Raw genomic sequence first — 15,036 nt, forward strand, 5'->3', positions numbered from 1 at the left:
TGGACTCCAGATCACAGGGGACACAAGCCCCACTTACTGGAGTGGTCACTTATTCCAAGATAATATCCATGGAAAAAAAAACAGAGCATGTAATGAGAATCCACATACAACCAAAACACCTGATATACATTTGTTTTATGGTTCTGTAGTTTTCCTTCCTATACTCACTGTTAATCTCAAATTTTAGACATCAGCAATATAATTCTGAGTTCATAGTTAACAAGAAAGGGAGCAACTTAAAGTTTTCAGCTTGATGACCATTCATCAGAACCACCCTCTGTTGCTATTCACCATCATCCCTTTTATCATTTAATCACTCCTGCCCTTTCACTATGTCACAGACCCTCCCATTTATTCTTTTCCTGGCCCACTTCTGCTCCCTCTGTACTTGCTTAAAACTGTTAAATATCTAACATCTTCCAGTCCTGATGAAAGGTCATGGATCTGAAACATTAATTACCTTCATCTCCACATATGCTGCCTGACCTGCTGAGCATTTCCAGCATCTTCGAATCTTATTTCCGATTTCCAGCATCTGCGCAGTATTTTGTTTTTTATTTTGTTTGAAAGTCCTTCTTGTTCTGCTACATTTTTTTATTGAACTCATAAATCCCCGGCCTGGTTTATTTTTTTTTACAGGATGGTGGCGGGTGATGTAGTTGCAGGCGGTGTGTTACCATACAGAAATTAATGCTGGTTCCCTTTCCGTTTCCTCCTCACGTTCAGTGGGACCGGAGCCAGAAGATTTTCAGGACCAGCTTTGTCTCAAAATTTCCTCGACCGACTTGGCCGAGGCGGACCCAGAACTCCGGCCTCAATTTCAACCGACGCCCGAGAGTTGGCCAAATCTGTCCGTGCCATCATCGAAGCAGACTGTAAGTAATGAGGTGGTGAAGCCAGTTCTAATCCTGCTCCATCCATCACACCCTTACCTTATAAAGTGCTAGATTAAGTTAGTATTAAATGCAAGAGCCTAAAACTAAGGGTCACAAATGTAAAATAGTCATTAATATATTATTTTATTTCTATTATAGATATGTATTATATACAGAGGTTATACCTACCAGGAAAGGGTGAATAGGCTGGATCTACTTTCCCTTAAAAGGAAAAGTCTGAAGGCCGGTCTAATACAAGTCTTTAAAATGATGAAAGGTTTTGATAGAGTGGATACAGAGTGTTTCCATTTTTGGGGAAGAGCATTACTAGAGGTCCTTAAATATAAGACAGTCAGCAAGAAATCCAATCAGGAGTTCAGTAGGAGCGTCTTTACCCAACGTGGTGAGAATGTGGAACTCACTACCACAGGGAGTGCATGGGCAGAATAGCATAGATACCTTTAAAAGGAAGCTAGATAAGCAGATGAAGGAGAAGAGAATAGAGGGTTATGCTGATAGATTTAGATGAGAAAGGGTGGGAGGAGGCTCATTTGGAGCAGAAACACCAGCATGGACCAGCTGGGCCGAATGGCCTGTGTCTGCTGTAAAATTCAATGTAAGTGCAGCCTCAGATCTATCCCTCTGCCCTTGGCCACACACAGGAATATAAATGCTCCAGTTCACCTGGTAATGGAGACACCATTTTGTCGGCACTACCTCCAAATCCATTTGTTGCTGTTTTATTTGGCATCCGATGCAGGACAATTCTGTGTGCAAAGATAAACAGAGATTGGTGTCAAACCAATACCCTTAGATCAAAACCAAAAAAATCAAATCAGCTTTACTTTGGACACTTTGTCCATGTCCAAACCGACACTGTGGTGGATTTCAGATATTACAGGGTTAATGGATGTAGTAATCAGGACCTCTGAGTGGGATTGTCCAGTTCCTCAGGGACCCATTGCAGTGCAGGTGGGATGACTGTTCAAAGTGAGAAACTCCTGACTTCTATCTGTTCATTTGTAACCTTCCTACTCCAGTCTGATTCCATATTTAACCCTCTCAGCTTTACTCCTTCAGTGTATTTTAACTCTTCCCACCATCTAATCCACTGCCCCCACTCTGCTAACAGATAGTGCCCTCTGATCCCCAAAATAGATCTTCTTAAAGTCTGATGAGTTGAGATTGAAGTGTGTTCTGTTTCACTGTAAAATAAAATTCCTGTTCAGGATGCTGTTTTTAAAGTTAAAGATATTTCTGCTGAGAGTGAACAGTTAACTTTAAGCAGGTGTCACTTTTTCTCTCTGTCAAGGTTGTATACACCAGGCATTAATATATAGTGCCTCTTGCCAGCTCTGGCAGGAACATCTTCTAATAATGGCTGAGGGCAGTGTACAGGTCACTTAAAATTGCAGCCAGACACTCTCTGAGCTTTCTGCATACTGGCTGAAACTCTGCGACACTTTGTACAATATTTGTTCTAACCGTGCTTTTTTATGAAGTTCTGTCAAAGATTTGAGCGTAGGATTATAAACAAACACAGGAGCCCAAGTCCTGGGAGCCGGGGTATTCTCTGCTGAATTGCTGTGTGGACTGGAGAGGGGAAGGGACTTGCTCACAACAGTGCAGTGCATGCAACCCCCCAACGCATTGTCACTGGTGGGTCTAAGATGACCACCCCCTCAACTTAAACCACGCAGTCCAGTTTGATGTGGCGACTCAATTAAGATTGAGAACCAAATTGATATTTACCGGCACTGCACTTGAAAAAAAATTCTTAATGACATAGAATTAAAAATGAGTTATTATTCTTTGCATGAAATCCAACTCAGGGCTGCGGGGAGTCGGAGCCTATCCCAACAAGCAATGGGTACCAGGCAGGTTAGACCCAGGACACACACTGGGAGATAATTTACCATAGCCAGTCCGCCTAACCAGCATGTTATTGGACGGCGGGAAGGAAACCTGGGCACCCAGACACAGGGACAACATGCAAACTCCACACACCCAAGGTCAGGATCGAACCCGGGTCCCTGGAGCTGGGGGCAGCAGCGCTAACCACTGCCCCACCATGTCACCCTTACATGGAACCTACAACACAAAATCAGATCGGTCCGCTCCACGTGAGCCTCCTCCCACTCCATTTCCATCATCAGATCCCTTTGTCTAGTTTATCATGCTAGCTAAATTCTATCCATTAAACCTATTCACCTCAACCACTCCCAGTGGTCATGAGCTCCACATTCACCATTCTCAGATAAAGAACTTGAATATAAGAGTTAAGAATTTCCTATTTCAAGGCTCTGGGAAAGAACAAGTAACACTAGAAGAGGGTGAAATGAGTCTTGCTTTAAAGCAAGATGATGTCTACCTGTCAGAGAGAGACTCTTCGTATATCTAGCTGCCAGGGTTAGGAGTGCAATTTTTTTTAAAGATTATGATGTTGCGCACATCAACCTTTGCCTTGTTATTCTTGCAGTCAGCACCTGACCCTGTTTTTGCAGATCAATGTGGGAGACATGTCCTCCTGCCCACCATTCCTCCCATCCAGCTCCAATTGCTAAGAGGATTGAGCTGTCCCTTTTTCAAAACAATCTCCCTACAGCCTAGAGCAGCATAGCTACCAGATCCCAGGTGCTGCGGCTCACCAGAAAGAATTCCTCCAAATGCTGCTGGAGCAGAACAATCTCAGGTCTTCCCTTAAATGTAAAATTAAACGAGTCCCAGCAAGATTGCTGGCAAATTATTTTATACAGATTTGTTCATCGGGCAGCTCACACCTGGGCCTCATGCCTGGGCCTCACACCTGGGCCTCACACCTGGGCTTCACACCTAGGCCTCACACCTGGGCTTCACACCTAGGCCTCACACCTGGGCTTCACACCTAGGCCTCACACCTGGGCTTCACACCTAGGCCTCACACCTAGGCCTCACACCTAGACCTCATGCCTGGGCCTCACACCTGGGCCTCACACCTGGGCTTCACACCTAGGCCTCACACCTGGATCTCGCGCCTGGGCCTCATGCTTGGACCTCACACCTGGGCCTCATGCCTGGGCCTCATGTCTGCACCTCACATCTGGGCTTCACACTTGGACTTGTCACCTGAACAGCAAATAATCATCATCCAACTTGCAACAAAACCAAAGTTTTGTGTCAACATATCCATGACTACACCTGTCCGCCTCAATACCAACTCTCCTTCTTGGAGACATTCCCTAAAACCTCCCTTTTTGATCATCTGTTTTAATATCTCCTTGCGTGACCCAGGGTCAAATTTTATTTGATACCCTGATGCCTGTGAAGAACCTTGGGACATTTTGCTATGTTAAAGGTGATATATAAATGCAATTTGTTGTGGTGGATGATAGATTTTTGTAGGGTAAGGGCATCAAGGCATATGGAGCAAAGGCAAATAAATGCAGTTAAGGTACAGGTTAGCCGTGATCTGATTGAGTGACAGAACAGCCTGGAGGGGCTGAATGTCCCAATGTTCCTCAGTCTAAAGGCAAAGTACTTTTCATTCCTCCAATATCTATTGAAAAATTATGTATTCCGAATGATAGTGTTGACTTTTTTTTAAAAAATTATTTTCCTGGGTGCTTTTTAGTTTTCACTGCTGGTCTATCTTGATATAATTGATTTGGAGCCTGGAACTCTCCTCCATTGAACACAGTGCTGAGCCTAACTTCAGAACTACCTTCAAACTAACTCAGCTCTACCTGGGGGATGCTCAATAACGCTGACATTATTCAATCCCCGAACCGGCTGAGGTAGTTCTTGGGGTCTGCCCCTTCGACTTGCCCCATTGTGATACCTTGCGGTAGAAATGTGGGAAGAGCCATGATCAGCAATGCTCAGACAACGAGGGTGGGACATGAAGAGAGAGAGAGAGAGAGAATTGCCAGGTTTCAAGGAAGCACAGAAGCCTCTGGGAACGAAAACAACAAGTGGCATTTGAATACCAAGGTTTAGTGCAATAAACATCACAAAGAGTGAGGGAATTACCTGGAAAAACTCAGCAGGTCTGGCAGCATCGGCGGAGAAGAATAAAGTTGACATTTCGAGTCCTCATGACCCTTTAAGGGTTTAACAACTTTATTCTACTCCGCCCTAACGGGTCATGAGGACTCGAAACGTCAACTTTATTCTTCTCCGCCCTAACGGGTCATGAGGACTCGAAACGTCAACTCTTTTCTTCTCCGCCGATGCTGCCAGACCTGCTGAGTTTTTCCAGGTAATTCTGTTTTTGTTTTGGATTTCCAGCATCCGCAGTTTTTTGTTTTTAACAAAGAGTGAGGGTCTGAGCAGTAGGGGATTTAAGAGAGAGAAATTCCAGATCAGGCAGTACAGGACACTTGAGAGCAGGATAAAACAAGTGATAAAGAACTTAGGAGGGAGAGAGAGAGAGAGCACTATAGGGTTTTTGAAAGACTAACAGGATTTAGGACCGTTGACCAAAGGCGCGGGCAGAAATATAAGGTTTTTTTTTTGTGAACAAATAGCATTCCCTTCCACACTGCCCTTTCCTTTAGGTCCGAACCTGATCGTGAGCACGACAGAAACACATTTCAAACCACAAGATAACAGACCACATGTGGTAAATGCAGCTCAGAAAACGTGACTGCAGAGGGGTGGAAGGAGAAATTTGATTAGAGCAGAATTGTTTGCTCATCTGACAGTTCCCTCAGTTATAGTCACAGACAGATGCCTCGACCCCACTACTTGGAACATAGAGCAATTAGCTTTTACCAGAGAAGAGTATCCTCCAGGGAAAACGCCTGTCAGCTTAGTGTGGCATGTGGAGTGTGAGGAATAAAACTGCAGCAGTGTAACAGGAACTGCAGTTTACAGGATAAGCTGTTCACAGCTCAGTCCCAAATACAGTATACTGCTGGGGTCCGCAGCCCAGAGAGAACAGTATTTTTATAGTATATTGATTTAATAGGAGGACTTGAATTTTTATTCACTATAAGCAATTAGTTACGTTTAATTATTTTTTGCAGCACAATCAACATTGTTATGTTGGCAAAAGCTGCCGCCATTTTATTTACAGCAGCATCTCTCAAACAGCGGTGAGGTGAATGTTCAGTTTTTCTGTGATGGTTGGGAGAGGGACCGTTGACGCCTCTGCATAATTTAACACCACCTGAACAGACAGATTTAACATCTCGCCTGAAGGATGGATTGCCAGGCACTGCAGTGCCCCCTCGGTACTGCACTGCAGTGTCGGGCCAAGCTGTGCTGAAATCTCTGGAGTGATCCTTGAGCCCACAAACCAGTGGTTCGGGTGAGAGTCAAATTGACGTATTGTTCCTGTTTCTAAGAAAGCTATTCTGACACCTTGCTCAAACTTCAGGACAGGACACAAGAAGATCTTGTGGCCTGATCCTACTTTCAGGTCCAATCCCTTCTCCATCAGCACCTTTCTTCTGACTTTTAATTTTACAAGTACCATTTAATGTGCACCTCTAAATTCTCCTCCCTGTTACCTCTGAGGAGTAAATGCCCTGTTCTACACACGCTAACTCCTACCTGTATCCCTGTTATCAACCCTGGCTCGGTGGGTAACATTCCTGCCACTCAATCAAAAGGGCATGGGGTCAAGTCTCAATCCAGCGACATAGACACTGAACTTATGTTGACACCCGGGTGCAGTACTGAGGGAGGGAGGCACTGTCGGAGGCACTGTCTTTTGGATGAGACGTTAACCTGAGGCTCTGTCTGCCCTCATGAGTGGAATTAAAAATCCCTCAGCTCTGTTCAAAGAAAAGCAGAGACGTTCTCCCTGGTGCCCTTAGCCAACATATATATCTTAACCAAAATCACAAACCCTCCGACAGTGCAGCGCTCCCTCAGCACTGACCCTCCGACAGTGCAGCACTCCCTCAGTACTGACCCTCCAACAGTGCAGCTCTCCCTCAGTACTGACCCTCCGACAGTGCAGCGCTCCCTCAGTACTGACCCTCCAACAGTGCAGCACTCCCTCAGTACTGACCCTCTGACAGTGCAGCACTCCCTCAGTACTGACCCTCCGAAAGTGCCACATTCCCTCAGCACTGACCCTCTGACAGTGCAGCACTCCCTCAGTACTGACCCTCCGACAATGCAACACTCCCTCAGCACTGACCCTCCGACAGTGCAGCACTCCCTCAGCACTGACCCTCCGACAGTGCAGCACTCCCTCAGTACTGACCCTCCGACAGTGCAGCACTCCCTCAGTACTGACCCTCCGACAGTGCCACACTCCCTCAGTACTGACCCTCTGGCAGTGCAGCACTCCCTCAGTACTGACCCTCCGACAGTGCAGCACTCCCTCAGTACTGACCCTCCGACAGTGCCACACTCCCTCAGTACTACGCTGGCAGTGTCAGACTGGCACTGGGTCTTGAGCACACAACTTTCTGACCGAGAGGAAAGAGTGCTATCCACTGAGCCATGGTTATCACTCCTGCAACAGTCGTTCCACCCCTTACAAGGTCAATCAGAAGCTGTGGGGTGGCTCAGCAGAGCTGCCAGAGTGACGATGGGAGACCAGTATCATCTCAATCTGAAGAAGACATGTAGTACAGGAACTATTGGAAGATTAAGCTTGTCAAATCTTGTTTCATAATGCCCCTATGAAGGATGTTGGAATGTTTTGCTGTGTTGAAGGTGCTATATAAATGCTAATTGTTGTTGTAGCCTGCAGCTATCCAGGTGAGTTAGCAATAAACATGAGTTCAGAAAGGTCTGTTGCCCGTGACGTAACTCTCACCAAGGGAAGAGTTTTCCCCCGGTTGTGGGGGAAGTACAGGAGCGGACATGGGCAGGCGCGCCTGCGATCAGCGCCGCCATTTTACGTGGATGGGCCAATTAAGGCCCGCCCAGCATGACGCCCGCCAGGACGCGCTATGCTCACCCTGTGCGGGCAGGGGGGCGGGGATTCCTTCAGCCGAGAGTGCGCTCTTTCACGCTTGCGCACGAAAGAGTGACTCATCTCCCTGAGGCTAAGTGCAGCCTCAGGGAGATCGGTGCCAAATTTAAAAATGTTATAGAGACAAATAAAAAATTTCCCTGACATGTCCCCTCATGTGATACTGTCACAGGAGTTGGGACAGGTCCATCAGTTTCAGTCAAACCTTTACTAAAAATTTAAAAACCCTCATGAAACCTCATCCCGCCTGTGGATGAGGTTTGATGCTTTTTCTGAAGCCCGCCAGGGCTCCCGGCCTGCCCACCAGCCTTAAGGTTGGACGGGCAGGTCCATTAATTACGCTAAATACTTTGTCAATGGCCTCAATAGGCCGTTGACAGGTCGGCGGGCGCACAGCTGATTCGGCTGCGCCCCCACCGACCTGAAAATGGAAATGAGGCGCGGTGACGTCGGGAGTTCCGCCTGACACCACCCCACCACCCTGCTCACTGACCTAAAGATCCTGCCCCAAGTCCTGTTCCCCTGTCACCCACCGTGCCTGCTGACATGCACTGGCTCCTGGTCTGGCAACGCCTCCAGTTTAAAATTCACCCCCTTGTTTTCAAATCCCTTCATGACCTCACCCCTCCCTAACCCTGCAATACCTTCAAGCCCCTACTACAACAACTTATATTTATATAGCACCTTTAATATAAGGAAGGGTCCCAAGGTGCTTCACAGGCATGTTGGAAAACAAAATTTGACACCAAGCCATTTAAGAAGATATTAGGTCACATGATCAAAATGCTTAGCCCCAGGGGTAGTTTTTAAGGTGTGTCTTAAAGGAGCAAAGTGAGGTGGGGTGGCAGAGAGGCTTAGGGAGGGAATTCCAGAGCTTGAGGCCTAGGCATCTGAAGGTGCGGCCATCAATGGTGAAGTTAAAACCGCAGGTTTTCAAGAGGCCGACTCTCCTTCTCTCTGCTCCTTTGTCAAAGTTTGTCTGTGAAACTTTGGGACATTTTACAATGTTAAAGGTGCTATATAAATGCAAGTAGCTGTTGTGGTCTGCAGGACAGGAGGTGAATTGGCTGTGAGATGTTATCTGATTCACTGTCCCTTGTGGGGTCAGACTGAACTGATTTCCGGCAAAGGGTTAATTGCAGAGTGTGCCACAGAGCGTGTTCAGGCCGTGTTTGCGTCTTTGAAAAAAAAAATCCATGGCAGTTGCCAAGGACAGTGAGCTAATGATGTGCAGACAGCCCAGGCATGCACTACAGGAACAGCATACTGTGTAACTCCTGCTGTGTCTCAGTGATACACAGGGTATAATGGCATGCAGACTGAGGTGACAACATGGAGACTCAGCCTGTAAACCAGGAGGAGAAACAGGGAGTAGACTACTCACTCCCCTGATAGACAAACCTAAAAAACATCCCGTTTAACCATCGGTAAAATGTGCCATCTGCAAACTAAAAACAGATCTGTTATTTTTATATTCCCTGAATTTTCTTTATCTGTCACTCTTGCCCAACCTCACACTATTGACTGTTAAGTCACTCGCTACCAATGCCAACCAATAGGAGATGTGAGTGATCCAACAGCAGTCCGCCCCAACCCTGTTCTCCATCCACCTATTCCCCACCTGCATCTGTGCCCCTCCCAACTTTGTGGAAAGGACATACCCTTGTAAGCCCCTCTGCAAATCAGTCAGCACTCTCCTGTGTAGACCCCAGCCCCGGTCAGCACTCTCCTGTGTAGATCCCAGCCCCGGTCAGCACTCTCCTGTGTAGATCCCAGCCTCGGTCAGCACTCTCCTGTGTAGATCCCAGCCCTGGTCAGCACTCTCCTGTGTAGATCCCAGCCCCGGTCAGCACTCTCCTGTGTAGATCCCAGCCCTGGTCGGCACTCTCCTGTGTAGATCCCAGCCCTGGTCAGCACTCTCCTGTGTAGATCCCAGCACCGGTCAGCACTCTCCTGAGTAGATCCCAGCCCCGGTCAGCACTCTCCTGAGTAGATCCCAGCCCCGGTCAGCACTCTCCTGTGTAGATCCCAGCCCCGGTCAGCACTCTCCTGTGTAGATCCCAGCCCTGGTCAGCACTCTCCTGTGTAGATCCCAGCCCCGGTCAGCACTGTCCTGAGTAGATCCCAGCCCCGGTCAGCACTCTCCTGTGTAGATCCCAGCACCGGTCAGCACTCTCCTCTGTAGATCCCAGCCCCGGTCAGCACTGTCCTGAGTAGATCCCAGCCCCGGTCAGCACTCTCCTGTGTAGATCCCAGCCCCGGTCAGCACTCTCCTGTGTAGATCCCAGCCCCGGTCAGCACTCTCCTGTGTAGATCCCAGCCCCGGTCAGCACTCTCCTGTGTAGATCCCAGCCCCGGTCAGCACTCTCCTGTGTAGATCCCAGCCCCGGTCAGCACTCTCCTGTGTGGATCCCAGCCCTGGTCAGCACTCTCCTGAGTAGACCCCAGCCCCAGTCAGGACTCTCCTGTGTAGATCCCAGCCCCGGTCAGCACTCTCCTCTGTAGCCCCCAGCCCTGGTCAACACTCTCCTCTGTAGCCCCCAGCCCCGGTCAGCACTCTCCTGTGTAGATCCCAGCCCTGGTCAGCACTCTCCTGTGTAGCCATTCCTGAGGCTGCGAGATGTAGAGGTTGAGACCATGGCTGTAGACTGTGTTAGATGGATCACTGGAGCAATGAGCTGATGTCACAGCAGTTTTGCCCTGTCACTAAATAATATTGGCTGGTGCTGAGCTTGTTCCAGCCGAGAATTGGCAACGACCACTTCAATCAGTACGCTTTAATCAGCTTCCTGTCCGATTGCCTGCCCCTAGCTGTGTTCAAAATTTATCACAGTAATCATGGAACTGAGGGAGTGCTACATTGTCGGAGGGTCAGTTCTGAGGGAGTGCTGCACTGTCAGTGGGTTGGTACTGAGGGAGTGCTGCACTGTCGGAGGGTCAGTACTGAGGGAATGCTGCACTGTCAGAGAGTCAGTACTGAGGGAATGCTGCACTGTCAGAGGGTCAGTACTGCGGGAATGCTGCACTGTCAGAGGGTCAGTACTGAGGGAATGCTGCACTGTCAGAGGGTCAGTACTGAGGGAGTGCTGCACTGTCAGAGGGTCAGTACTGAGGGAGTGCTGCACTGTCGGAGGGTCAGTACTGAGGGAGTGCCGCACTGTCGGAGGGTCAGTACTGAGGGAATGCTGCACTGTCAGAGGGTCAGTACTGAGGGAGTGCTGCACTGTCAGAGGGTCAGTACTGAGGGCGTGCTGCACTGTCAGAGGTTTGGTAGTGAGGGAGTGCTGCACTGTCAGAGGTTTGGTAGTGAGGGAGTGCTGCACTTTCAGAAGGTCAGTTCTGAGGGAGTGCTGCACTTTCAGAGGGACAGTACTGAGGGAGTTCTGCACTGTCGGAGGGTTGGTACTGAGGGAGTGCTGCACTGTCAGAGGGTCAGTACTGAGGGAGTGCTGCACTGTCGGACGGTTGGTACTGAGGGAGTGCTGCACTATCAGAGGGATTGTACTGAGGGAGTGCTGCACTGTCAGAGGGTCAGTACTGAGGGAGTACTGCACTGTTGGAGGGTCAGTACTGAGGGAGTGCTGCACTGTCGGAGGGTCAGTACTGAGGGAAAGCTGGATTGTTTGAGTTGCTGCCTTTCAAATCAGCTTTTAAATGAATGTCCCCTCTGCCCTGTCAAAGAGCTAAATTTTCAAAGAAGATCATGGGAATTCTGTTCATTGTCTAGGGGCCAATATTTATCCTCAACCAATACCTAAAACAGATGGTCTGGCCATTATCACATTACAGTTTGTGAGAGCTTGCAGTGCACTAATTGCCTGCTATGTTTCCTACAATACAAGTGATTGCACTTGTGAAAGACGCAACTTCTTCTTTTAGCTTCCTTTCATATTGTGAGGGTCTCTTACTGTCTGTCCTTAACCAAGCTTTGAATGCAGAGAGGACACTGTAATCGGAATAGTCATTAATTATTAGAATGAGGGAGTGAAGATTAAATGTGAAGTATTTGCTTTCTTGCATATAAATGCACACCTTGTGCAACATCAGAGTATGATTGGGCTCACTCCCTACATGGCAATAAGCAACACAACAAGAATTGCTGGTGCTTACAGCAGACCACGTTTCTTGCCAGGAACTCAGGAGCTGCTGCAGCTGCACACTTCCTGTATAAATTCAAAATTTCTGCACACAATTGCACAGGTGAAATACCATACATTGCCCAGTCCCCGGCACACTCTCCCAGTTTCTGTGAAGTCCCCTGCACTACTACTACCGCCTGTGAGACTGTCTCCTCCAGACAATCAGTGAAGCACTGCTCCCCCATTTGGAACTCTTCCTGAGACTGAACAGTCCCTGGAACACTGTCTCCTGCACACAGTTAACTGCCAGGGGTACCTGTGAGGAGTCAACCATTGGTGCACTGGGACTGGTCCAGTTTTTAACTCAGACAGTTGGACTCTCAGCAGTTGGCAGATCAAACTCAAGCTTTCCTTGTGTTATGCTGCCTACATTACATTCCCACATTACAATATTTCAAAAGTACTTCACTGGCTGTAAATTACTTGGGGGTATCCTGAGTTCATGAGAGGCATGTTATAAATATCAATCAGTCTTCCTTTCAAAAAAAGCGATGCAACAACAGGATCTAATTTCTATTCTCCACATATTTGATTAAGAACACCCAGGAACTTGAGGCTATCCTGTGGTAGGATAATTATACGCCTGAAGCTGACCACATGCCTTATGGAAATTACAAGTGATGACCTGCAACTGGCTGCCTACGAGAGTGGCGGAAGTTGAGACAATGATTTCAAAAGGAAATTGGACAGGCACTTGCGGGAAATGAACTTGCAGGGCTATGTGGATAGAGGAAAGAGCGGGATGTGGGATTGACTGCATTGCTCTGCAGAGAGTTGGCATGGACTCGATGAGCTGAATGGCCTCCTTCTGTGCTGTAAAGACGATGACTACATTTCGTAGCCTGTTCTTGCTGTTGCATTACTTATAGTAAAAGCCTCGAAGTGCTAAAATTTTGATGGGATCTGAAATTACAATTTTTAAAAAGTTCATTCTTAGGCTGTGGGTGTCGCTGGCGAGGCCAGCATGGCCACCCATCCCTAATTGCCCTTGAGAAAGTGGTGGTGAGCCACCTTCTTGTTCAGCTGATTTTATGCATGTGGTATAGAGACATCCACGGTGCTGTTAGGAAGAGAGTTCCAAGATTTGACCCAGCAACAGTGAAGGAACGGCGATGTATTTCCAAGTTAGGATGGTGGGTGACTTGGAGGGGAACTTGCAGGTGGTGGTGTTCCCATCTATCTGCTGCCCTTGTCCTTCTAGGTGGTAGTGGCTGCAGGTTTGGGAGGTGCTGCCTAAGAAGCCTTGGTGAATTGCTGTAGTGCATCTTGTAGATGGACTTGGGTTTCGCCAGTGGCTCAGTGGAAACCAGCCAACATTCCAGTCCTGATCACTGCATTGTGCTGGGTACTGGGAGTAGCTGTGTACAGATGTTAGGGAATGATAGCAGCAAACTTGGCTATGATGCATCCATAGTGAAACACTCCTGCTGAGGTGATGTTCCACCGTCCATTCTCCATGATTGAACCAGGATGGTGAATATCAGTGAAACATCCTATTATAGAGAACATCACAAGCCAAGGCTGATTTCCACTCCCACCCAACCCTGTGTGTACTCCTTAAGAGGAGCCACTGGATCTGGATCAGACTTAGGCTGATTTTTATCCCTCTCTAGCCCAGGAGGACTGACATCAGTAGTAGTTCCCCACTTGGCACCCTGGCTGAGATGAGCTAACTCAGCACAAACAACCAATCAAACTGGGGACCCTTCTGGCCTGCTAGACCAGGGCCCTGTGTGCCCTGTCAGGTGGAGATAAAAGTTCCTACAGCATTATTTCAAAGAACAGGTGAGTTCTACCCGGTGTCCTGGTCAATATTTATCCCTGAAACAACACCTAAAAGCAGGTGATCAACTTACCATATTGCTATTTGTGAGATCTTGCTGTGCTCAAATTTGCAGCCATGTTACAACAGTGACTATACTTCATTGGCTGTAAAGCACCTTGAGACATCCTGAGGTTGTGAAAGGCACAAATTAAATGCAAGCCTCTCTTTCTTTATGTACCAGCCTGTTTATCCATGGAGCAATTGCGGGAGCCAGGATTTGGCAGTAAAGTGGTGGCAGAGGGGAGCCTCGTCTTTATTGTTGAGCTCTGTGACTTCAACTGGTTCCAGTCCAACTCTGCGTTCTCATGCACACTCTGTTTATCATGTACTGTCCCCTAACCTCAGAGTAGTTCCTATTGCCTATTGTGGGGTTTGACTCTAGCACAACAAATATGATTGCACCAGCAGGCACTCAGTCAGACACCGACTGGCCAGCACTGTTGTAAGGGTCAGCCTTACAGTGATGGGGTTTCATTTTTGTAGGGAAACTATCGTTTTAGATTTTAAAATGGCTTCACGTTTGATACTGCTTGCTTTTAATTAAAAGCAAACCTCTCTTATCTTGCTCCAGCCTCTTGGGTATTACTCATGTAATTATTCTTTTCTATTTAAAAGTAACAGCTATTAAGTTATGATTGTACAGAGTGGTGCTCTACCAGAGTTGTCTGTGTGTTACATAATGCTTTTTAAGGAAATGTTGCAGCAGATTACTGTGCTACACATAATCCTTGGGTAGATTACTCCCTGGTGTGAATGCCACTAATGTGAACTTTCATACTGGAACACTAAATCCAGTCGTACCTCCTATTACTTACTGCACACGTCAGACTCAGCGGGGTCTCTGCAGAATAGAAATGGAGAAGACAAAAGGTGTTGACACAGACTTCACAGCATTAAAGAATCACCCACTGAGAGGGCACCAGAGATTTACAGGAAGTCCTGTTCCTGACAGCGACGCAGTGGGTTGGCTCTAATCTTTCATCCTATAGATCTGAGCGTGAATCCAGACAAGGATTATGATGTAAAATGAATTTCATAAAACGATACAGCATAGGAGACCATTCTGCCCATTGTGCCCCTGTTAGCCCTTTGACAGAGTTATTCAATTAGACCCACTCCTGAAGCCCCAGACTCTTTCCCCATAGCCCTGCAATGTTCTTCTTTTTGAGTATTCATCCAATTCCCTTTTGAATGTTACTATTGAACTTGCTTCCACCATCTTTTCAGGCAGTGTATTCCAGATCATAACTCCCTGTGTAAAATACATTCTCATGTCATCCC

General features: G+C 47.5%; 1 protein-coding gene across 3 annotated transcripts in view; it reads left to right on the top strand.

Moving 5' to 3' along the window:
• stxbp4 (syntaxin binding protein 4) overlaps positions 1–15,036 on the top strand; it is a 149,671-nt gene that overhangs the window by 97,505 nt on the left and 37,130 nt on the right. For all 3 annotated transcript variants that reach the window (XR_013574566.1, XM_078535805.1, XM_078535804.1), the window contains one exon: positions 727–875. Coding sequence is in view for 2 of the 3 variants with exons in the window: in XM_078535805.1 (XP_078391931.1) it covers positions 727–875 (149 nt within the window). In the remaining variant the exon portion in view is untranslated. The remainder of the gene's footprint in view (positions 1–726; positions 876–15,036) is intronic.

Source organism: Cetorhinus maximus, unplaced genomic scaffold (assembly GCF_964194155.1).
Source record: "Cetorhinus maximus unplaced genomic scaffold, sCetMax3.hap1.1 HAP1_SCAFFOLD_666, whole genome shotgun sequence".
NCBI lineage: Eukaryota > Metazoa > Chordata > Chondrichthyes > Lamniformes > Cetorhinidae > Cetorhinus > Cetorhinus maximus.